Source organism: Pteropus vampyrus, unplaced genomic scaffold, assembly GCF_000151845.1.
Source record: "Pteropus vampyrus isolate Shadow unplaced genomic scaffold, Pvam_2.0 Scaffold286, whole genome shotgun sequence".
NCBI classification, from domain to species: Eukaryota; Metazoa; Chordata; class Mammalia; order Chiroptera; family Pteropodidae; genus Pteropus; species Pteropus vampyrus.
In genome coordinates this window covers 1,603,277-1,628,999 of record NW_011889067.1, presented here as the reverse complement: position 1 = coordinate 1,628,999, position 25,723 = coordinate 1,603,277, and the positions used below count along the sequence as shown (strand labels likewise).

At 41.1% G+C, this 25,723-nt stretch overlaps 1 protein-coding gene across 1 annotated transcript in view; it reads right to left on the bottom strand.

Moving 5' to 3' along the window:
* The window catches only part of IQGAP1 (IQ motif containing GTPase activating protein 1), a 99,651-nt gene that overhangs the window by 14,485 nt on the left and 59,443 nt on the right, over positions 1–25,723 (bottom strand). The window contains exons 9-31 of the mRNA XM_011376134.2: positions 25,593–25,706; positions 24,879–25,057; positions 24,110–24,194; positions 20,071–20,234; positions 19,155–19,239; positions 18,223–18,386; positions 17,863–18,023; positions 16,700–16,824; positions 15,226–15,389; positions 11,222–11,312; positions 10,856–11,023; positions 9,978–10,120; positions 9,052–9,222; positions 8,256–8,339; positions 8,089–8,160; positions 7,927–7,996; positions 7,363–7,571; positions 6,505–6,660; positions 6,066–6,229; positions 5,362–5,586; positions 1,886–2,026; positions 1,710–1,794; positions 382–614 (exon numbers count right to left, since the gene is read on the bottom strand). Of these exons, the coding sequence (XP_011374436.2) occupies positions 382–614; positions 1,710–1,794; positions 1,886–2,026; positions 5,362–5,586; positions 6,066–6,229; positions 6,505–6,660; positions 7,363–7,571; positions 7,927–7,996; positions 8,089–8,160; positions 8,256–8,339; positions 9,052–9,222; positions 9,978–10,120; positions 10,856–11,023; positions 11,222–11,312; positions 15,226–15,389; positions 16,700–16,824; positions 17,863–18,023; positions 18,223–18,386; positions 19,155–19,239; positions 20,071–20,234; positions 24,110–24,194; positions 24,879–25,057; positions 25,593–25,706 (3,253 nt within the window). The remainder of the gene's footprint in view (positions 1–381; positions 615–1,709; positions 1,795–1,885; positions 2,027–5,361; positions 5,587–6,065; positions 6,230–6,504; positions 6,661–7,362; positions 7,572–7,926; positions 7,997–8,088; positions 8,161–8,255; positions 8,340–9,051; positions 9,223–9,977; positions 10,121–10,855; positions 11,024–11,221; positions 11,313–15,225; positions 15,390–16,699; positions 16,825–17,862; positions 18,024–18,222; positions 18,387–19,154; positions 19,240–20,070; positions 20,235–24,109; positions 24,195–24,878; positions 25,058–25,592; positions 25,707–25,723) is intronic.

The window sequence follows — 25,723 nt, the reverse complement described above, 5'->3', positions numbered from 1 at the left end:
TCTCGTTTTAGCTCTACCCATGAGAACCACTCAACCAAACACCTGTGTCATTAGGAGAACCAACTCGATCTCCAAGACGATGCCCCGAACTCACAACTATATGTTTAAATGACAAAAATTAAAAGCACTCTCCAATTCTTCTCTGGTTATAAAGTAACAGGTACCTAATGGAGAATCACTGTTTTTATTATTTCACAGGAATACATTTTAATAGCTCAAAAATCCTCTTCACTGCCTCCTGAAGCTCTGATCACATCAAACATGCATACTAAAACATGGCAGCCCAGGGAAAGCTAGGTATGGCTGTTAGTTCTGTCTTGAACCTGAGATAGAAACACGCCCACGGAATCGTTCCAGTGCCTTGTCTCTCTTTCCCCTTACCTGAATTTCTGGTAGGACTGGGAAAGATACTCATTAATGATGCTTAAGTGAGCATTATCTCCCAGAAACATCTTATTGGAAGCTGCATGTTGGAGCATCTTTGCAATGGAGCCAAGATTTCGGCGCTGGTCTGTGGTAAGCTGGCCTCCTGCCGACAGGTCAATGATGTCAAAGGCATCAGGAGCGACAATGGCTGGATTCATGTATCGATAGTAAAGCAAGTTGCCAATGATCTGGGAATAGATGAAAAAGAAAGGTGAGTGTTAAAAGCCACTCCACCAAGTAAGCTGCAAATGACTCTGCTAGCAAAGAAAACCAGAAAATGCAGTCCTGTGAGGAAAAAATAAACACTATACATACAGACACGCATGCACGCATGCACACAAGCTTTCTCTGAAGGCTTGACCCTAAAATGACCAGACATCCCTTTGTTGGATGCAGAAAAAAAGAAAATGAGAACAGAACTGAAAATCATTACAATGAAAGAACAGATTCAGAAGGTTAAAATGATAAACTTAAAGTCTGTTATTGAGCATTTTAGGGCATCCTTTGTTCACATATCATGGCAGCAAATAAGGCTGCTGTCATCCATGTGTACTTTTCACTTTCATGTAGGTGGGCTTTCATTCTAAGAAACTAGTGAATGTAGTTAAAATAAATATTTAAACATGACCTAATTAGCATGGTATAATCTGTCCAACCCCCATCGCTCTCATGCTGCAGGCTTCAAAGGTAGACAAGTTCATGCCTCTGAAATTAAAAGTCACTCAACACACATCTCTTCCACAGAAGAATTCAAGGACAGTCACAGCATTTCCCCTAGAGTGTCATTCAGAAAAAAATAAAATTAATTCACCTGAACAGAAAGTCTAGAATCGAAGCCTCACTGTAGGAAAGCAGAGAACTAGGAGAGAGAAGAAAAAGGCGTTCAGATTAAAAAAAAAAAAAAGAAGGAGCATAGCCGAGTAAGAGAGTTACCAGCAACAAACAGCCTTATAGCAGAAACAATTGTGCTTGCTCCCAGTCGCCTGGCCACCAGCAGAGGGAGCAATTCTCCAGCAAAAAGACAGGACTCAGAAATTTATCTCAAGAGAGGAAAAATCCACCTCTGGTTGCTTGATATCTGTATGCCATTCAAACTCTATAAGAACTAAGGGAGGTGTCATTTACCATTTACAATGACTTTCACAAGCTCACAGTCAAAGGCGAGCTACTGCCAGAATCTATGCTTAGGAACTTATTAAAAGTCCACGGTCAGGCCTAGTTTCCTTACTTTTTCCTCAAAGAGCTACTGGAAGGGCAAGAGTGTGCCAGCGTCCGATTCTCACCTTCAGCAGCTCATCCTCACCAGCATCAGGGAACTTCTCGTGCAGCGAGTCCTTCAGCACTTTGGCAATGAAGCGCATCCCGTAGCTGTGAGACGGACAGAACTCGTGAGAGGGGTCGTGGTGCAGAAGGACTCTAATGCTGGGCTCTTTTTGGGGTCACAACTGAGAGCACTCACGGGATTTTGTCCACTGAGCTGATGATGGCGGAGAGGAACTTGTCTGTCACGGCCCGCATGTTCCTGATGGAGTTGTCCAGACGTGTCTTGACCTCTTCATGAGCTAGAGCCTGCTCAGGAGTCACGTCATAGGGCAGTTTGCTGGGAAAGCAGAAATCACCCCCGACTCTGTTAGGCCAACAGCCAGGGACCGCCTGAGGCAGAACTATGTCCTTCATAAACAGAAAGACCCAGAGAGATCAGACAACTTGCTCACTTTCAGGAAGCTGGTCAACGGTGGGGTGAATTAGAACTCAGGTTTTTAACTAGAAATTGCATGCCCTGAATTATGTGCCAGGCACTATGATAGGCACTTGGGATCAGAGGTATATGAGACATGACAGCTTCTCAAGTCTCATACTGTCTGATGGGAGAGCCACACATTTAAACAGGTATTTATTTATAAACATAGTGTGCTATAAATAACAAGTTGACAAGTGCTACAGGGCCACAGAGAAGGGTCTTCTACTTGGACTGGAGGAATCAAGAAAGGCTTCAAGAAGGGAGGGACATCTGAACTCAGGAAAAAGAGAGAAGTAGGGTCTTCAAGGAAGGAAGATCAAATGCAAAGGAAGGGAAGGAGGAGAAATAAGGGTAAAAAAGTAAACAAGAGCTGGGTCATGGAGGGCCTTGTAGATAAGGCTATGAAGTCTGGACATCCCTAGAAGCCAGGGAAAGCCTTTAAAAGACAGATCCAAATTTTGAGGAAAATTGCTCTAGTCCACCATGAGGAACAAATTAAAAATGGACAGTCACGAATGAAAGAGAGCAGTGCCACAGCAGGATCAAGAAGTGATGAGGGCCTGAACAGACAGATCTGACAGCTGTTAGATCAACAGGACTTGGTGACCCTCTGGGTATTGGGGTAGGTGACAGTTACATATAGGAATTGAAGCCAGATGAGCTGACAAGATCATTCAAAGAGAGGGCACTGAATCAGAAGAAAGTGGCAAGATAGCAGACTGCTACAACACGGCCTCAGTTCCATCAGGAAGCGAGGAGGATAGGAGGGAGTGGAAAGTCAAAGGTGAAAGGCAGGGTCAGGTCCTGGTACTTTCAGTGAGGTCAAAAGGGAGTAAGGATTATCTTGAATTATCAATGTGGCCCAAATCCAATTACAATTGTCCTAATAAGAGCAAAGCAGAAAGAGATCTGGTATACACAGAATAGGAGGTAGAGACTGGAGTGATAAGGCCACAGGTCACAGAATGCCACAGCCACCAGAAGCAGGAAGAGGCAAGGAACAATTTTCCACTAGAGCCTCTAAGAGGGAGCACCACCAGGCTGACACCTTGGTTTTAGTCCACTGATCATGGATTTCTGGTCTCTAAAAACTGTAAGAGAATCAACTTCTGCTGTTTTAAGCCACTAAGTCGGTGGTAATTTGTCACAGGAGCAACAGAAAACTAATAAAAGCAGATAGGGTACAACTCCATTTGTCACATGTAGCTGAATTACAAACACAGATATACTACAAACACAAGAATTCGGCCAAAATCAACAAAAGCATTCTATGAGAAACACCTGGCTCTATGGCATTTACAGTAAAAAGTAGTTTATTTTATTATTTTTAAGTTATGTGCTATACATTTTTTAGATTAGTCAAATTTGTAACTATGTGTATGTGACATTTTTTTAAAGTAGCATATGAGTAAAGGAAATGAAAGTGCTAACTAAACACAACATCTGTAGTCAGAGAACAGAATATTACATTTCTAAGATTTAGAGGTAAACTTGCCCAAGAAGTGATAAGGTCCAGTTGGCTATGTGTTTGGTGGCTGAAGCACAAAGATATGTGAGGCTTACAGGCAGGACGGGTTCCCCTCATATATCACACCTTCTAGTTATTGGTATCGAAAAAGTGTTAAAATTTATTTCCATTTTATGAAAAACAAAATAAGATACCAGTTTCTGATAGGCACCTAGAAGAAAAAATTCCTGAAATGCCTGGTGGAATTTGATCTAAGACTGACTGACTCATGGACCATCAGAGGAAATATGCTGGTACCCTGGAGCCAGTGTCCACAGGGCTGTCATCTAGGGACGCCTGGTCTGCAGACAAAACTTCCCAGTCAGTCAAGTACTGCAGCTGGCTGACCACATTCCGGGATCTGGGCCTTAGGTGTGCAGTTCAAGATAAAAATGGGTATGCCACCACAGCAGCAATGATCGAGTCCTGGTGACAGACTTACACATCACTAAGAACCAAGTAAGAGGCCACAAAATTCCTGACAGGGGATAAGCCCTTTCTAGGAGGACAACGCAGACCAGAACACTCTGTTCTCTACCCGGGGCACACCTTCCCTTTGCCCGATGTCCGGCAGAATGATGCAGAATGATGGACAGCAGCGCCATTCAAAATGTGGACCAGTGCCAGCCTACCAACCAGTCTAAGACAGTATGAGGAGCTTGAGCGAGAATGTAATCAACACACTGCTTCCTTCACTGAGAAAATCTTGCCGTGAAAAAAATGTCAGTTGAACTAAACGGTGTGCTCAAGGGCTGTGGACAATTTTGTTATTGGTCCACAGATCACGCTGAGTAGTGGGCATGGACAGCTACTCTGAGCTTCCCACACGATCTGACTCTACTCCAGAACAAAAAGAAGCAAACCACCACGGACTAAGCTGCTCACACATCCCCCTCAGCCTCCCATCCTCACTCAAGCCGGATAAAACCAGAAACATGCTGGCTCTCTGGCCTTTATTTTCCCAACATTACCTATGTTGTATTAACACACTTTTGCTTTACATGTGTCAGTGCTGGTGGTTAGACAACGGCCCGGCACAGAAGCCCCCACATAACGTTAATTTAGTGATTCCAACTGTCAGCATCCCAGGGCTGCTTGTCTTTCACCCACATCATCCTCTCTTTCCTTAGTGAGACAATGATCACACTCAGATCTGTAAGTCTTTCCAGCCAAAGGCATCCTTAGTAATGCCGACCTCCTTTCAGGTCCTAGACTCTCCCAAATTCAGCTCCATCTTCTACTTTAGGTCTGAGCTAAGTGACATTTCATCTCCTCAGAGAGGCTCTTTCTCACCACTACCTAAGGCAGCTACCTCCTATATTCTCCATTACCGTTCCCTACACGAAGCTTCCAAAAACTGTCCTCAATTTGTAATTATGTTTTCATTTTTTATGTACCTGTTTGTTGTCAAACAAACCTAATAAACAGGAGCAGGTCTGTTTTATTCATCGTTGTATGTTTCATTTATGATTGTATAACTGTATGTGTATCTAACACAGTGCCTGGCACATACTAAGTACTCGGTAAATATTTGCTAAATAAGTGAACATATTATCACGTCAACAATTTACAGGAGAGGTTTCTAAGGGAAAACTATTAGAATAATTATTAGTTTGTAAATCAAAGGTTAACTGCTTTTAAAAAAGAGAGAAGAATGTGACAAAAAAAGAGGTTGTGGTGACCGTACCTTGCTTCTCCTGTCTGAGACTCCATCTGATTAACCCACGACTTGTAAATATCCACGGGGTCAGTTTTGATGTTGAGAGACTTGTCATCCATAATCTCCTTCACGACTGGGGCCAGGATCTGTCTCAGGGCATTCTGGCCTCTGGCACCACGGTTGAAACTCACAACCATCTTAATAACTGTAGGATTTCCCGTCACAATCTCCTGAATCTGGTCTACTTTTGACCTATAAAACATCAGATACAAACTCAATTTAAATTAATCACAGAATCTCTGCGCTTAAAGATCCTTCCTACTTAATGATCCCATCTCCTGGAAACAGAAATAGTTGGAAGGAAAGGGGTCTCTGCTCTTTCTCTAGAAACACATCCCAACTCTCGTCTGAACATGGCGTCTTTCTGCTGCCACAGACTCAATCATGGGAGCATCATCAGGTCCTTCATTAGATAAAAATGTGGAATCTTAATGTTTGGATCAGCTTCTTAAAAAATATATTTTAACATAGAAATGTTCCTAAAATTAATTCTTATTCCATCACCTCCCCAGAAGCAGCAACACTTTATATTTATTAGTCATTTAGCAAGTGGATGCTTCTCTCGAGTATTTTACACAAATCACACTGTTAGCTGAGATCAAGAAAAGGTACAGGCAGCCTGACTCTCCAGCCCCAAGCCTCTGAGGCCCTGCCCTCAGAAGCCTTCGTACTTGATTTCCTCCTGTAGGGCGGTCTTAAAGAGCCGCAGGAGCAGGTATTCCTCTCGCTGGTTGGATGCATAGTTGTAGAGGGTGAAGATCACAGAGTCCATGAACTTGGTGGACTTGTTCTGGGGCATCTGGAAAATCAGCTTGGCCAGATAGGTGGGGTTGGTCTGAAATAAAACCAACGGGTAAGTAATTTCAAGATAATAAATATAAAGGCTGCCAAAAATATTCAAAGTTTAAAAAAAAAAAAAAACTTGAAAGATTAGAATGTCTGTAGTAAAGAAATACAGACAATGTAAAGAAAGAAAGAAAATTAAGACAGCCCGCTTTGCTCACCCCTCAGTGAAAATCAGAAATACTTCCACAGAGATCTATGGATAAGGTTTTCTTATGGAAAGTAAATTAGCTAAATTTTACAACACCAATTCCAGGAGCCACTCACCTGCAATAAATAAAACAAGTGTTGATAAGCTTCCAGTTTCTCTCTCTTCTCCTTGCTCAAAGCTTTGAGACCTCCTTTCTGTTTGTTTAGCATCATCATGTCGGACAACTGTTCCTTATTTTTTTTGGTAAGTTTTTTACTGTGGGAAACTACATCCTGTAAACAAAACCAACACATAAATCAAAAAGCTTTCAAAGATGAAACTCCAGGCACTATGGAAAGGTCTTTTAGCACCTAAAAATGTGCACGAAGGTTTATCGCACTGGCAGCCCCCACTAAATGTTAAAATCGCTGCTCTGCATCCTGGTTTCAGAATACCAACCAAATGCATTCCTACTCCCAGCTTCCTATAAAGAACCTGAACTGGATAAATGTCCACTGACTCAGGAAACAAACTCAGGAAGCAATCTATCTGAAAAACCAAGTCTTAAATACAATAAAAGCTCATATACGTTGACACATTAACTGCAATGTTATTTGTAATAATAAAAACTTGTCAAATAGTTTAGGGAGAAAAAAAGAGGTAAACCATAATGTATCTTCTAATAAATTATATGCTGCCATTAAAAATAATATTTATGACTGTATACCATATGAAAAGCATCTTATCCTCTAATATTGAGTAAAAACAGCATGCAATATGATTGTGGGGTGGTAGAATTATGGGATAGTTTTTAACCTTTGTCCATTGAAAATGTTGCTATTACAGTATTTCATTTCTTATATAACTTTTTTAAAATTTACAACATAAACTGAGAAGATAGCCAACCTGCACCATCCCCCGGAGTCCGCAAGGGCGAGGGAGGAAACGGAAGCAGGAAGAAGGGCCCCAAGGCCCCATCTGGCACTGCACCATACCTGCAGCGTGATTTTATTTTTCACTAGCAGCCCGATTTTGATATCCATGAGATTGAGGTCATTCTCCAGCTGTTGGTTGGAACGAATGAGGGTGATGACCTCTTCCCGCATCTTCATAAGATCCAACTCCTCCTGAAAATCTTGGTCACTCTGGTCGAGCAGGTGGACAAATTTCCGGACCACGACCATCGGCGGATCCTCAGCATTGACTGACAGAAGGAAAGCATGTGTCAGACAAAGAACGGAGTTACCGAGAAAAGTTCTAAGTCTCAGGAAATGTTAGCACTGTCTTGAAGAAACAGCTCTATTCACACAGATATTTACTTTTGAGATGCACAAAGACGACCACCAGATGTAGTCTTCGTGGTCATGCTATTGCTATGCTGTGACAAAGGTTAACACGGAAGCAACAAGACGCATGGCCACAGGCTAGCAAACGGGCTTAAATCACAAGCAGCACTACCCTACCCCACAAGCCTTGCCTGCAGGAAAGAAAAGAGATCCGTGGAGAACACCCAGAACCTGATGGCCTCAACTCCTCTCTGCTGAGCCACAGTTACTCACTGAGAGTCTTGTAGTCATCACGAGCTTTGTTTGCCCGAATAAAAGCCTGGATTTTGATAATGTCGTTTATCTAAGAAACAAAGAAGAAATTCCTTTGGTCATCTGTCCACCAAAAATACAGCAAAGCCGATTCTCCTGGCCCGTGTCACCAAGGGCACTTACGTGGTCTCGGAAATACTGCAGGCGATCTCTATAGCGCTTTCTGGCTTGATGCATCCTCGCCAGGGACTGAATCTATGGGAAAAGAACCGAGGAAATTACAAAAGTCCTTCATCTCAACACATGGCATACTTCCACCCCCCACTGAGACCTTGCCCAAGCCACCATACCTTTACCACCTCGTCTTTATGGGAGTGCAGGTACGCTAAACGGTCTTGATACGCCTTTTTCTGCTTGTATCCTCTCCACTGCGACTGAAACCATCGAATATTACAGTTGACACATTATTTCCCAAGGGTCAGAGAAAGTTAAAAAAATCTCCTCTTGGTATATTATCCAAGCGTAATTCATGACAAATCTTTAAAAAGGACCACGTCCACGAGAGACAGACGGGAGTATGGGCGGGGGCTGCGCCGCCACCAGGAGAGCGCACTGGCTAACTTCCACCTCCCTGCCGCTGGCACAGCACTTCACACCTTTTAAAGTGCCTCTCCACACAGATTCTCTTACTAGCTCCTCACAACGTCAGGTGAGAAAGTAAAGATAAATATTAGCATCCTCATTTCCAGATGAAGAAACAAACTTAGACAAATTCAGCACCAACTGGCGGTGGTGGAGCCATAACTGCTAACTCAGAATTCTTCCTGTGATAGTGTGCTACTCTGTCACGGAAGCAAAATCACAGCTGTTTCCCTCAATATTCAAATCTGACACAGAGCATCAGTCCTAAAAGTCAGTGAAGTGCCCAAGGGGAACTGCCACTAGGCTGACAACTCATCACTAAGCAGTATATGAAGCCACTGATAACAATGATAGTAAAAGGGAAGTACTTGTCAAAAGGAGGATGAGATTAAATGGTCAGAAAGAAGAAAAACGCTCAGGCATTCGAGCAATCGTAAGAGCTGACTGTGTGTTAGTCCTGCTCCAGATGACCACCTGCCATCTGTGTAACAGGCTCTGAAATACCTGAATGCAGGTGATGGCAGGGATTTGTTTCTTCAGGAAATTCATCCTGGACCGGAATTCCTGTCGGACTAAGTATCCACGGCAGCAAGCCTGCAGCTTGGTGATCAAGCCTTCATTGGCCAGCCAAAGCTGTTCTCGGTTATATGCAGCAGTCACTCCAGAAATGGAACTCTATAAAAGCACGTGGTCACAGTGGAAGACATAGGTGAGAAGGGATACAAATTTTAACACGGTATCATCTGCAACGCACGAACTAATTCACTGCTTTCTCAGTTTGTACTAGATCTTTAGCTGAGCAACGGGCATGACGTCAGTCTATTTTTCCGGCCCATGTTCTCACATCCCAAAAATGTCATATACAAAAACTTGAGCTTCTTTTCCTGATAGGTACCCACTCAACCTACCCAATACTGACTGTGCCAAGAACTGTGCCCGGGTCACTAAGGGATTCAAAATGTGACAGGTGACAACACAGGGCTGGGTACCAAAATCCCAAAGTCCCTAGAATGCCACAATGGAGGAGACTGCAGGGGAATGGACAGATTGCATTTGAAAGTGCAAGTTACACTCTAATACAGAACAGTTTGGAGTTTGTGAAACAGAAACGTTGAAAATGTAAACTGGGAGAGATGAACAGTAGTCACATTTAATGAGGGATAAGAGCAACTTTCTACTTTTCTGGATCATCCAAATTTTCTTTTATAAGCGCACAATTTATCTGACTTAATTCTACAATCTCGATGTGTTTCTAATTTAGGCCTTAATCATGCCCCCAACCACTAGAGAAAAAATTCCTCTAAAATAGTTCATTATATAGCCTTAATTTTAGTCTAAGGCTTCTGACCACATACCCCGTTCCCCCTAACTAATATTAGCTCTAAAACACTTTCTCTCAGCCTCTTCTTGCATAAAGAAATGTGACTTACCTGGATTTCCTCCCGAGAAAGCTGCATAGAATTTTGCACAAAGCCTGGTGGTTCATCCCATCCTCCTTCCTGGGTCTCCAGATTGTGGTAATAATAATATCCACCTTTCACCCAGTGCTTTGCCCACTTGCTGTTATTATCTCCTGGAAGAAAATAAAGGAAAGAGAAAAGAGATCCAGAGCCACGTTCTCTACATTTGTACATCTGATGCTATAGGATGATTCCGGTCTGGTTTAACAATCTAGCTAAAGACATTCCCAAAGCCTATTCCTTGGACCTGTGAGAGGAAAGGGAATCCTAAGTCCCTCTTAAATTATGGCTTTGTGATGTCTCATTTAGTTCACTCACATCTACATTATAAAGAGGAAATATCTATAAACTCCAATTGTATCATGAACTTTGACTAGTTTTGTTCCTTCCAAAACGGGCATCTAAGACCTTATGTGTCAGTAAACTGTTTTTTAATAAAAGATCTGTAAACCATTCAGCCACTCCAGGCAATTTTAAAAAGGCCATGAAAAGGGATGAAAAATCTTATCTTTATTCCCCTCTTTTTGCAGATAAACTACTTTTATCTAACTATAAGTTTAGATACTGCAGGAGCTACTGATATCCTACAAAAGATGAACAGTCACATATTTTGATCTTTCCCACATTCTCAAAACATTGACCTTTTTAAACATAACTGCCAACAAGGTTGGGGAAAAAAAAGAATATTTTCAAAAACAGGGACTACCTCCTTGGGGTATTTAAAATAAGCTGAAATACTGCACTTCTGCATGAAGGTATCTTCCCTGACAGCCTGTCCCTTTTCCTCTCCGTGGATCTCTCTCATATTCAGGTTCCTAACTGCACATATTTATTTCTCTGTAACCTACCTGCTGCCAGTTTTTTCTTCTTAGCTTCGGCAAGGTCACTCTGGTAAGTTTCACCACACTCAGGGATGACTCCGTACAAGCCGACGTCAGGGGAACGCAGGGCACTCAGTGTTTTACCAATGTCACCACTGTCCACGGCCTCATTAATGGCAAAAATTCCTAAGGCAACTATGGAGAAAGAGTTATTACCAAAATAATTTAGAAAGTATCTAAATTCACACACTGGCTTACTTAACTATACCTTCTAGAAAACTGTTTCCCCTACATCTCTCCATTTTGGCCAAGCTGAGATATGAATATTGAGAAACAGAGCACCTCGCCACCATTACCCTCCACCGAAATAGAAATAGAAGAGCTAATACGTACACCTCTGTGCTTCTTGGGTGTCTTTGTTGGACTGCCAGACTGCACCCTGAATTTCATCCAACCATAACACAGCTGACTCATCTTGGGTTTCCTACACACCATGAAAAGAGAACCATGGCATCAGGGCACATGTGTTGAAGGGGGTTTCTGAGACGCAATGAGATATAAAGGAAGAAGTTTCAAACACATGAGACACATGAAATAGTCAACTAGAAGAAGCCGGGTATCAAAGAACTGGTGAAAAGTTGCAAGAGAAATGCCTCAGATGAAGTGGCAGATATATGATGACGAATTCAAGTGATTCAGGAGGTCAACGGCAGCTAGAAGGGACAAAAGGATCAAACTGGGAAGGAGCCTAGGGAAATTTAAAAACTTTCTGTCTAATCATTAGCTGACCATCAGCTAACCAAGCACAGACTTCGGTGGACATACATGACAAAAAATACGGACTTAACGGAAGTAAAAGTCACCAAACGAACAATGAAAATAACAAACGGGGACAACCACCAACACTGAGGAGAGAGTAGAATCTGATTTCCAGAGCTGCCCTGTTATTTTATTAAAATGTCTTATTTTCAATAAAAAATTATGACATGCAAAGAAATAAGAAAGCATAGTCCAAACAGGAGGAAAAGCAGACAGTAGAAATCGTCCAAACTGAACTCAGTAGACTCATATCAGCTATTTTAAATATGTTCAAAGAACTAAAACAAACCATATCCAAAGAACTAAAGAAAAGTATAAGAACAATGTCTCACCAAATAGAAAATTACTGATAAAGAGATAGAAATTAACTTTTTTTAAAAAAAGAATCAAATGAAATTTTAGAGTTGGAAAGTACAATAACTGAAATGAAAAATTCCTAGAAGGACTCAGCAGATTTGAACAAACAGAAGAAAGAATCAGCAAATCTGAAGACAGGTCAACTGACATTATTTACTCGGAGGAACAGTGTCCAGTCAAGGAAGAGTAAGAAAAAAGAATGAAGAAAAATGAACAAAGCCTCAGAGACCTATGGACATTGTCAATGATACCAAAAAATGCATAATGGAATTCCTAGAAGACAAAGAAAAGGAGAAAGAGGCAGGAAGAATATGTGAATAGACATATAACAAACACAGAAATGGAATTAGTAATCAAAACATATCCTACAAAAAAAACAAACCCCAAAACGCAGGACGATACAGCTTTACTGGTGAATTCTTTCAAATGTTTAAAGAATTAACATCAATCTTTCACAAACTCTTCTAAAACACAGAAGAGGAAGAAGGCACACTTCTCAATTCATTCCACGAGGTCAATATTACCCTGATACCAAAACCAGACACAAAGGTATCACAAGAAAACTAAAGACAAAATTTAAATTAAGATCTTTGCTTGCTAAATTTGGAATTCTGGTGATTATTTTTAGAACCACTGCCAAGAAGGCTCAGAGGAACTTAGAAGCTAAGCTGAGGCCTAAAAAAAGACAGTTCCAACTAACAGTGCAGTCACCCAGCTGGGCCTGGCAATGTTAAGCAAATTTCCCTCTGAATGCTCCCTTCCTCTGCCTTTGATGAACTCTGAAGTTATTCCACAGCAAAAGGAAATGCTTCAAACTCTGGCCACATCCTCTAAAAGTTTAACTCCCATGACCCAAGCAAAAGGAACAGTCAGGCTCAGAACACGAGTGAGAGCAGGTACAAGCTACAGCGTCAATCTGCTTTCCTTTTTTGGACATGAAACCCGGCCTAGTTCATTTTCCCAAAGCCCACTCCTCTGTCAGTCCGATGTAAGACTCCTCTGGACTTATATGGCAGCAAAAACAATAACTGCCACTACCGGCCTACAGAGAATCACTGCAGCCAGGGCCCCGTTTGGAGATTCTGAATCAGCAGAAACAGAGTATAAAACTTAGAAATCTGTATTTTTTAAGTGACTTTCCAAACATTCTAACGATCAGCCAAGTTTGGGAAGCTCTGATCCAACAGATTCAAAACTGATATCAGAGACAGAAACAGACCTCCACTGATAGCTTCCCTACAGGCAACTGGTTCTCATCGAAATAAGTGAAATCAGTTAATTCCTTTGTCTCAATTTCCTTGGCTATGAAATAGGAGTTGTGATTCAACCCTCACCACAGTGATCAACTGACATTCTGCAGAGTAACGTGCCTCTTAAATGAAACCTGGTACTTGCTACATTTACATATCACAACACGGTAATATCACCTATCCTCATGGCAGTGGAATCAAAAGAGATCTATCAACATTATAATATTATCTACAACCCCACCTCCCCTAACCCAAACTTATAGAGTCCACATGGGTGTCGGTGTACAAAAGTTCCAACAATACAACAGCCCTGGTCTGCTTTTCTGCCTTTGGCTTCCCTGAAAGAATCTGACTCTCTGAATTAAGAAATTCTTTCAGCTCTTCTGCTATAAGAACGTCACCGTACGGATCTTCTAAGTCAGAAGAAAGCTGTGGTCTTCCCTATCCATTTGTTGTTAGTTAGGAAGAACTTAAAAGAAGGTTAATCATGGGGTGGGGTTTAAAAAAAAAAAGGTTCATCACAATCAGAAACACAGAGAAATTATGCTTGAATCATGCAACTAACATGTGAGGATCTACTATATACAAGGTAACTTCCTACTCAGCAACAGCACTAAAGAGGCATAAATCTTGTCCATTTCCTCAACAAACTAGCTGAGAGCCTAAATAAACCTTTTAAAAGATAGGTTTGTGTTACAATTACTTAGGAAAACTTTTGTGTTCACAGTAGCATTATTCTCAATAGCCATGAAGTAGAAACAACTCATGAACAGAATAACATTCTACACAATGAAATATTATTGGACAACAAAAAGAAATGAAGTACTAACACGTGCTATAACTTGGATAAAACAAGCTAAGTGAAAGAAGCCAGTCCCAAAGGACCACATATTGCATGATTCCATGCCCATGAAATGTCCGAAACAGGCAAATCCACACAGTGAAAGCAGACTGATGGCTGCCTGGGGCTGGAGGGACTGAGGGGAACCGAGGAGTGACTACTAACAGGTACCAGGTTTCTTTTGAGGCTGATGAAAACGTTCTAAAATTCACTGTGGTAAAAATAAATTAATTAATTAAATAAAATTCATTGTGGTGATAGTTGCACAATTCTGTGAATAGACTAAAAACCATTGAACTGTACACTTTAAAACTGTGAGCTGTATGACATGTGAATTATATCTCAATAAAGCTTAATATATGTGTTCCCTATAACCAACAAGTTCCACTGCTAAATGTCTACATACCAGAAATGCATACATACATTTACCAAAAGACATGTACTAGAATATTCCCAGAAACACTATCTGCAATAACCAAAAAGTGGGAAATGACCAAAACTTCACCAATAATAGAATATATAACCAACCGCACACTGGAATAGTATACAACAGCAACAGTGAGAAACAGTTGCTGTATGCAGCCATGGACGGATTTCACCAACACTACGTTGGGCAGAAGAGACCAGACACAGAAGAGCACATGACGGACAATCTCATGTCAATACAGCTCAAAACAGGCAAAAGTCAACTGTGGTGTCAGAATCAGGATGGTGGTTACCACCAGATGGGGTGGGAGCAAGGGAGGACAGGAGGGTATCTGAGCGGGGTTCTGTTAGTACTTTTAACAATCTTGAGTACCAATTACAGAGGTATGCTCAGTTTTTAAAATTCATACAACTATATACTTATGTAACTTATGCATTTTAGAGGATCTCATATTTCAATACAGAATTTACTTAAAGAGATGCAAGAGATGTGTCAACAACCACAACAAAACCACACATATAAAACAGCAAAGCTCCTGGAAGGCGGCGTCTACGTCCTTCACACTTTGCGTTTCTCCAGAAATCTGAATGTAAGGGTGCCCAAGAAACAGTCACTGAGTAAACAGGGGAGATGTCCCTCCCTTGGTGGTTCTAGGAAGAATGAAGTTCTCCGAACAGAAAGGAACCATTTCAATGCCACTCGCCTGGGCTTTTTCTCTCTTTGCCCGGATCAGTGTGTCCTGGTAATGCTGGGCCACTTCTGCCAGGACGCCCTCAAGTTTAGCTGCGGGAATCTGCAGGGCCTGCAGAGTCTTTTGGGCATCGCCTTCATCCAGGGCTTCGTTAATTAAACCGATGGCTAAAATCCCTAGATATGAAAATAACAACGGTTATTTTTTTTAATTAAGAAATCCTATAAGCAAATCAATCTTTAAATATGCTAAGTAAATCTGCCCAAGCACTGCCATGATTCAAACTGTAACCTGTCATCCATAGTATTAAGAAGCATTGTTTTTTTTTTTACTTTAGTTTTTTTCACCTAAAAGCCCTTGTGTTCACATTCCTATTGAAAGCAAGAGTCCTTCTGTTTTATTTGTAATTTCTCTAACTTAAAAGTATGAGAATTTTGATGAAACTGGTTTTATAGTATACTTTCCGGGTACATTCTGCTGTGTAATCAAAACCATTCTTGAGTCACAAAAAGTCAGCGATCAAGGGATCTTAAAAAGTCACCTAATTCAATATTTCCAGACAAGAAAAGATGAGGCTTGAGGATCTCTTCTCCAAGATCACACAGCAAACAAGTGGCAGACGGAGGATCCAAGCTCAGGCGCCACCCCCACCCCCACCCCCGCTCCAAGGCAAGGCTCTTTCTACTAAATCGGTTGAATATTTCTCAAAGAAAAAACAAATTAAACTAGAAATGTTCACTCCTCAGGTATCCTAGCCAGCTGTGCTACTTTGTAAGAACTCTTTGTATAACAAACATTAGGTGGCCATTGTCCCTCATTGCTGGGAAGCAGCCTCTAAACCTTTAGAATGTCCCACGTGATGGGAAGATCTTTGTTATTCATTGTGGGCCTTCTAAGACCACACTGAGTTCATGCTAACCAGGTGACTTCCAGTGCGCCCCAATACTGCTTCAGGATGGAGGCTGGGCCCGCTGGAAAGACCAATCATGTGATTAGAAGATGGGAGCTTTGAGTCCTGTGATATAGTGATCTCAGCCCAGCTTCCCATCTCCTGGAGTTGGAAATTAAGTTCAATTACATGGTGATGATTCAATAAATTCTTTGTATGTAATGAAGCCCCCACAAAACTCTAGCTACCCAAAGCTCGGATGAGCTTCCCTGGTCGTGACACACATCCATGTACTGGGAGGGACACGTGCTGAGGACACCCTACCAGACATCGCCCTACAGGTCTCTCTCTTTGTTATAACAGCATTTAAAAATAACATATCATGGTCAACTCCCTGCCTGAAAATCTTAGTTCTTAGTTCTTATGACCTATATACCTAATTATAGCAGTTGCCTGGTGTTTTGAAAAAAATATCCAACCTTAGCTTTTTGAGTTACATGCATACTTCAATTTTCAAAAATCCTTCCAGGAGTAGTGTTTCCAACCAGTTCATGGAACCACATCATCTCTTGGGGGGACAAGAAGCAGATTACTCACTCTCGTGTTCCTCCTGCACCACCAGATTCACATGGTCCACACAAGCTTGGATGTCATTCCAGGTGATAAATTCGTTATTCTCTGCACGTGCCTGAGCTTTCAGCTTCATTAGCTCATCAAGATACCTGCCCCATTCCCCAAAAAAAGACAACAAAGTACAACATAAGAAAAGGGAACTTCAGGGCTATTGTGGATGACAGGAATGAGAAGACACGGAGCAAAGTACTGAAGAACAAAGACAGGTAAGGTACTCCAAAAGTTAGATATCCTCTAGAGGCCAGCTTTGGGATGAAGGAGTTATCTTAAACAAAATGAAAAGATGTCACTTATTCCCAACAGCCTGTTATATACTCTGAATTCCAGGTAAGACCAGCCCTAGAATCAGATGAGGCAGCAGCCAAAGCCTTTCCTCTAAGGACAAGAAAACGAGGCCAAACATCAGCTAGTAAATGTAGTAGGAGTGACAGATCAATAAATCATCAATCAGCAGCTCTTACTGAAAGTACTGATTTAGGCAAGGATTATCAATTGGGGTTAAAAATATTAGCTAAATGGTTAATTGAGAACTGGACATTTTGATGGTATAAAAGGTGCAAAATGAGATTATGGTCCAGGGATAGAAAAACACAAATATCCGTTGCAGAGATAAGCAGTCTCCCTGATCCAAGGATCAATCAGTATCTCCGATGGCGAGACAAGCAGACTTCATAAGCCTCTTGATATGAGAAAATATGAAATACACATCACCAAAAATATTCAACTAAATCTTGACAAGCCTTTAGACCTAATTTCCAATTTACAGGAATAAAACAAGTATTAGGAAGCATCCCAACAAGAAGATAGGATGTTTATAGGACAATTGGTCCCATCTCTTTCGAGGATATTCAAGAAGTATTATTATTTCGTAAAGATATAATAAAGCATTATTTCAGTCATATAACAATGCCATTGTTCTGATAAGCTATTTACATATTTAAGAGAAGAACATCAGATATCCAGTTTACTCTAAACCATTAGCATAACAAAGAATAAAATGAATCAAAATGGAGAAAAAAAGATGATCACACAGAAGTCACAATGTCTGTGAAGAAAACAAGAAAGTTGACACAGCAAAGGCAGGTGACAGGTGTCGGTGGATTCAGTCCACCACTAGAGACACCCACCTCTGACAGTTTTCTTCTTCAATATTGGTAAGGCCTGTAACTGAACTGCTCAGCTGTTTCCACACGGTGTTCATGTCTCCAGACTCCAGTGCCCTGTTGATGAGGGCCACTGACGACAACATCTCCACTGCAACGGAGAGCTCGGGGTGGGTGAGGCTATGCTGGACAGAGGGAGAGGGAAAAAGAGTGAGGAGAGGTATTCTGCGATACCCAGGGAGGTTCCAAGTTTAATCAAGCCAGGAAGAGTCTAAGTTTCTGGTTAAAAAAATTAAGTTCCATCTAACTATACACCAAGAAGTGGGTGGTAAATTCACCCCGACTGCTTTTTGCTCCCAGACAGGACAGGCTCAGCTAGCTTACTTCCGGACTCTGTTGCTGCAGGGTAGCCAGCTCTTTCTGATACAGATCGGCAGCAAACGGATACACCTGGGGCAGCTGGGCTTCGGGATTCATGAGTTCCAGAACAGTCTTCTCAGCCACACCCTTCTGGATGGCAGCATTAATCGCTGCCACAGCTGCCAGCCCTGGGTAGGGGACAGGAGGTCAGAAATGAAGTTTGCTGAGTCAGCCCTGGAGGGTAGGCGATGCCAACTGTCACAGAAGGCAGTTGTATTCTGTGGATGCACTGTTAGCCATGCCATCTGAAGTGGCACTTTCATCTTTAAAAAGCTAAACTGTATGGTATGTGAACTATATCGCAACAAAGCTGTTTTAGAAAGCAGCCTCTTCGTCTCCTTAATCATGTTTTCTTTCTACTCCAATCATCCCGCAGCCGCCACCATCCTCTACCTAAAATAGCTCTTCCTTCCCTGTAGCCCAATAAGTAAAGTGCCACCTTCTTTGGCTGCCATGCAAAGCTTTCCACGATCTTTCTTTGCTTTATAAAACTCAACCCAAAACATCTACACAAACTTTATTCTAAGCGCTGTTCCTTCAATACACCTTTCACCTTCTGTCCTCCTGCTCACATTTCCTTCTCCTCCTTTTGCCCATATTGGGAATATCCTTCTCTTTCCTCTTTCATCATCCAGATCTTGCCAATGCCTTACGCCTGGCCCCCTTCAGAAGTTTCCCTAAGCAACCATGGAGTGCTCACTAGGCAAAGGGAGCCCATGCTGACTGCACATCTGCTGTAGACACCAGAGGGACCCTACTGCCGCCTGCTAGTGGACTATGGCTAGCAGGCCTGGGGTGGGGTGAGGAGCGACGAACTCTAACCTCAGATTCTCAGTGACATGAAGCCAGCCCCTCCCCTCCTCAGCATTTCAAGAGGCCCAACAGGGGACCCTTACTTCTCTGGTACTGCTGAGCGGCGCTGTTGGCGGCGTCCACTCCAGCCTGTAGCTCCTCCTTCTGCAGGGGATCAGCCTGGCCACTCTGAGGAAAGCAAAGCATATTTATGTCAAGACGACTCCTGCCTCTGCCTCCAGACATTACAGTTCTCCTACCTCAACAGCAGTCACTAGGGACAGAGAGCCATGGGGACAGGCGACAGCTTTAGGCTACATGCAGCCAAAGTGGCAGCCCTAGTGAGAGCCAAAAGCCTCAGCCAAATCTGAGGTATCCAAATGTTCTGGATACCACTACATTTAAAAAAATATTTTGTGAGAAGCATCAAAATGTTTATAGGATCATTAGCACATTAATGTTGCTTACTCTGGCCAATATAGGCTGGGAATTTGCAAAATGTATACTTGCCCTGATTTAGACAAAAAAGAAAGCCCCTCGTATATATTCTTAAAAAAAAAAAAAACACCAAGTACAGTCCCACGCAGTGTGTTCGTACTGCACATTAAGTATTTCCCCAGTGTTGGCCAGAGGAAACTAGTGAGGCATGGTTTTTTTACGTAGAAATTCCTGAAGTAAGAATGTAAAAAAAATTCAGGTTTTCCCCAACGGCTTTTGATCTGGGGACTATGGGGAAGGCTCCAAGCGAAGGGGTGGTTAGACTGGGAGAGTGGGTGCTGACTATTTTAAAAGAGGATTTATCAGAAAAAGAGAAAAAAAAAAAAGATGATTTATATCTCTAAAAGCAAAAGAAAGCTGAAGATAATGCGTACTTTACTTCAGGATATTTTAAAAACTTAATTTACACACAGGAGAAAATGTTATACTAGGAAAAAAAGGCCTCATAAGCATCTTTCAAATGACAACAGAATTCAAATGTATGTACATGAGCCCTCGCAGGTTTGACCCGGATCTTCTCACCTGTCTCTTCTGCTGTCTCTCACTTAGCAGCTGCTTGAGGTACCAGTCGCTGTTCTGCTGCTGCAGTCCTCGAAGGCCCAACGCCGGGGACTGCAGAACCCTGAACAAGGCCGGAGCGGCTCCCTGATCCAAAGCCAGGTCTATATTGGCTAATGCAGATAATGCTGAGGAGGAAAAGGCAAGCGCTTAAGAAAATACTATATTACATGATAGTAACATAAGCCTACTTAAAGGCTTCGGATGTAGACAACCTGACACCAACATGGACACAATATAAGAGGCGCTAATCCAGACCAACGCATACGTAAATTCTCTCTAAAATGCCAAGTTGTTGTCTAAACTACTAAACAGGAGAAAGTATCTCCCACAGAAATTTACTAAATCTCTGGACAATTTTGTTTCAAAAACATCGTCAGAGAGGATAAAGAGGGTAGAAGGGGTCAAATATATGGAGATGGAAGAACAGACTTTAGGTGGTGAGCAAACAATGGGGTGTACAGATGTTGCATTATAAAGCTGTACACCTTACATAATGTTATTAACCAATCGTCATCCCAATAAATTTAATTGAAATATTTTAAAAATTTGTTAAAGCTCCCATCATGGAGTTGAAACTTAAATACAACAATCCCCCTTGCCCTGTGACAGTCTACGTGCCCTCAGCCACTTCCCGCATGCATCACTCCGAATCCCTCCGCTACCCTGGCATCTCCCCAATACTCTCTGCCCAGAGCAGTCAGTGCCCAACCCCAAGGGCAGTCTGACCTTGTGGAATGGAAGGGGACCCTCTCGAGAGTCTCTGCTCCTAACACAAAACCTGAGGTTGCACAAGGTCGTTCACAGAACACATGACAGTAAAAACCCAGATGTTCGGTCATCTGAAAATGATACTTTCCTCGGAGTGTTATTAGATAAAATCATACACATGAAAGTATTTTGTATATTGTAAAATAAATATTAGGTTGAAAGTCAGAATAAGGTATTTTCTGACATCAGAAATGATAATTACTGTATTATTTTCAGTTTGCCTAGTTTTAGAAGAGAAAATCATTCTCCCTCCCATGCCCCTCCCAGAGATGAACATCTGATGTTACCACCAAAGTAGCAACACAAATCAATAACAAAATACTAAAAATCAAAATGTTTGGGGCATAGCAGCACTTATCAATTTAAATGTTTTCATTAGTAAAAAAGAAAATATAAGGTGTTAGTAAGAAAACAAAACAGTCCAAGGGAAAATGAAGTCTCAAATACACTGGAAAATGGCGTTGGGGGCGGTGAGGAAGAGTAGAACTAATAAATGAAACCAATACTTAACAGGATGAAAGGTTCAAAAATTGCTACGAATTTGTGGTCTCACTACAGACTATTAAGAGACTGTTCGCTTCTCCCCAATAATCAATTATACCTGCAATTCAGCTAACCGATCACCACACCAAGGCAGTGGCTACCTGAGTTACAACTGCAGGTCTATGTGGCTGTCAGCAACTCACCATTCACCCCTTCAACATTTACTGAGCACCTGCTACGTGCTGCAAATATAGCTGTGAATAAAACAGACCTCTCTGCCTTCGTGGACTTTGATAGTAATGGAGGACAGAAAATAAACAATCAATACAAGAAACAACCAGGCTTTGTCTAAGTATGCAAGATAGAATCTCAGAGTATATATCTATAAAAGCATCTAGTCAATTACACTTTTACTAGAAACATAAACTTTCTACTTAAATGTGTAGATATTTAAATGAACACTTACACCATTTATATTATAAAGATGGCAAAGTTTAGAACATTATTTCGACAATTTCTCCCATGAAGCTTTAATTTACTCTAATTTTCCTTATTCTACCTAACAAAAAATAAAATAAAACCTTTTTCTTATTTTTAACTATTTGGCCTTTGGCTTTCTTCTGGGGCAGTGTTAATGGCTTCATTCCTCGCTCTCATGTCCTAGAAAAGAATCTTATCTATAATCACATTCAGATAATTCCTGGGACCTAAAGTTCCTAGATCTTCCTAGCATGCAACTCCCCCTGGCCTTAGACTTTTACTATAATCAGGAAAAGACAGTCCTCTTAGGGGAATTCTGCCTTAACCTCACCTTACCTACCCCAGTGAAGAAGGTTCATACTCCAAGGAAGAGTCATCATTCCCTTCTTTATTCTCAGACTGCACCTCACACACTTTGTTTGAACCAAGCTGCCCTGAAATTATTCATTTGCATGTCTGCCGTCTTCACTATTCTGAAAGCTATTTGAGGGAATTTTTATTATTCTCGTCCTCTGACCACATGAGAAGAATGTGATTGAAACACTTCAATAACATGTACATATGATTCTTTCCTCACATGTTTGTAACTGACTCATATTATTAGCCAGGTAAAGCTATAAAGGTGATAAAGTCCCAAACAACATTCCAGAAAAAAATTCCTTAGTAAAACAAAAAGAGTATTTTGTGCACTGTATGCAGCAGAGCACGTACTGGACTTTCTTCTCACAGAGACAGCTAAGTATAAAGGAACACTCCAGAGTATACTGGTGACTTAAGTGTTCATACAGGTACAGCACAAGTCACCCATTCTTGAATGGAACTATTACTCTGTACAGAAAGCCATTATCCTAAATGAAGCAGAATGAAACAGAATACAAAGACTCCTGGTAGAAGTTAGAACTTCTTATCAGTGGGAGTAGGTAAAACCTTATACATTCTCTTTAGTTGTTCAGAGTATTAATTCAAGTGAGAAATTAGGACCTCCAAATAAACACAGAGGACACTGATTACTATTACTATTGCTGTTATTATTATTTTGAGCAAAACAAGATCAAGGTTGAAATCAAATAAGCTTGAGTTCCTGTGATGAGTCAAACCCTATGTTAGGAAGTATGAGGGTTTCAAAAGAAGTAGAACTCAAAAGTAATCTCTAAGGATTTTACAAAGATGTCAGAAACAAAGATCAAGAAATAAGATGACATATAATTATTAAACGGTGTGATTTAGCCTACAAATGCTGTAGGAGAATTGAAAGTCAATTATATTTTGAGCTGAAATATGTACTAAAGTGAGAATTGAGCTGGATCTTGAATGATGGGTACGATATGGATGAAATAAGAGACAAGCCATGAGGGCATTATAGTAGAGTGATTATATGATTTTTTCAAAAAAGAAATATTGCTAATGTTTATTAGTGCTTACTAAATAGCAGGCAATTTACATACATTATCTCATTAGCTGCATAATGGTTCTATGCCACAGGTGCCCAGTGTCACACAACAATTAATGAGAGGGCAAGACATCAAATTCCAGGTCTGTCCCACTCCAGATCCACTCTTCATGAGTCATGAAATGAGCAGAGTGAATACAGGAGACAATTAGGCAAATGAGTGTCTACAGAGAGTTGTATGTATAAAATGCTGCGTAAAGACCTTCACTGGGCCAGGGATCTGCAAGTCATAAGGAACCAATGCAGGCTCTTGAGCGAAAGAGTGACAAAATGGAAATGATACTTTCAAGAAATTAATTTCCCAAAAGTCTGTAACACGTGTATACAAAAATCAATATGAACAGAACAATCTCATTTTTGTTTAAATATATGTTTTGAAAGGGATACATATAAAAAACATCAATAGTGGTTATTTCTAGATGATGGGAATCTGATTTTTTTATTATTTACCTCTGGATGACCAATTACTCTTTAAAAAAAAAAAACGAAGCTGTTATATTACTTTAAAAACAGAAAAAACAAATTTCCTATTTAGATTTTTTTTAAGTGTGTAACACAGAGTAAAAGAGTGAAACTGTAGCCAAAAAGATCAGCCCAGAAGCTACAGCAGATGCATGGATGGAGGGGTGACGGCATGCCTGAGGATAGCGGTAGCTAAAACAGACACCTATGAATGCGAAAGACAGTCATCAGCGATAGCTCCTAAACGAATCCACTAATGTCTAAAATAAATACACTACGTCATCGGTCCAAGAACAGATCAACACTCAAATTATTCTCTCATGTCCGCTTAGCTGCCTGGTTCAGGGACATACTTACTATTGACTTTGTTTATATTGCCTTGAATTTCAGCTTGAGTGAGCAGCTCCTCATAAACGTCCCTCTCTCTCTCAGAGTTTTCTGTCTGAAAATGAGTAAAAAGTATAGTTACATTAGCTAAGGTCTCTAGAAGACCACAGAAATACATTTGAGCTCCTCCCCCATCATAATAGAACCAAGAGCAAGTAAGGGTGTGGCTTAAAGCGAAAAGCAGAATGCTCCAGGACTGTGACTGAAACATAAGCAGGTCTGCCTGTCAAGGACAAGCCCTGCAAGAGAAGGAAGCATCAGTGAGCACTGCCCTGCTCACTCCCGCTCACTCAGGAGCCTGCAGGCCTGCCTCGGACTAAGCAGAACAGTCATCATATCCAGGGACCAGATCTCAGAGCCTATCTTTAGTTTGCACAAAACTCAGGAACAAAGTAGAAGTCAAAATGGAATCTAATACAAAAAGATTACATCTGTGTGATTCCATTTCAGTTATATGAAATTCCAGAAAAGGTACACCATAGTGAGAAAAAACAGACTAATAGTTGACTGGGATCAGGGGAAGGGGTTGGGGCGGGGGTGGAGAGACTGACCTGGGAACTTTTGGGGTGATGGTTATACAACCACATACATTGTCAAAACTTGTCAAACTGTACACTTAAAATGGGTGAATTATACTGTGTGTAAATTACACCTCGATAAAATGATTTTTTTCAATGTAGTCCAATCAATCAATGAAAGAACATAAATCAATTAGAATGAACAGATGTTCCACTTTTACCCTGTTTTTAGCATTTGTCATTTTGTCCTGCTTGGCCTGGTAGAGTATATCTTGGTAGGTGGAAGCCAAGGGCTCTTCAAGATTTACAAGCATGGCATTGGGGTTTTTCAAAGCTGCAAACGTGTCAGCTGGAATTCTACGGTCAACAGCTTCATTAATAGCAATAACGGCGGCATGTACTAAAAAAAAATTATCAAAATACAGAACACTGAGATTATACAAAATTAAAGATGTACGTTACACATAGAAAACAACACTGCAACCCGCTAAGACAGAGAGATGTTTGTTTTCATAGTGAAATAACGACTGCTGTTGGAGGAGTGGTTCCCTGGGTCCTGGTGAGCCCAGCTCCTTCCTTAGGATGCACAAAGCCACAGCTCTGATCCATATTTGGGATGGTGAATATGAAATCTCACAGGGATTTGCCATGGAAATGTTCACTCTTAAGCAGCATATAAATACCATTAAAAAAAAAAAAACCAACTCAAAGAGGCACTGAAATGTAGGACTCACTAAGTGCCTGCATTATAATCAAAATCAATCACTTATTTCCAATTAACAATAGCATAAAAGAATGTAGCAGTATTTAACACTAGATCTACTGACCTAAATTTACAAGCGAAATTCCTAAAGTCCAAGATTATCATTATTGTATTAATTATTGAAAGTGGTAGCTATGATCCCATTTGAACCCCCAAATTTCCCTCTTCTTACATGCAGCTTCATCCACTGAGAGTTCATTAGCCAGGATGCCCCCGATCTTGCTGAAGGCGGGCATCTGGATCCCATACTTCTCCAGTTCAATCTTCATGTTGTTGATTTCTTCCTCTACAGGAAAGAATTAA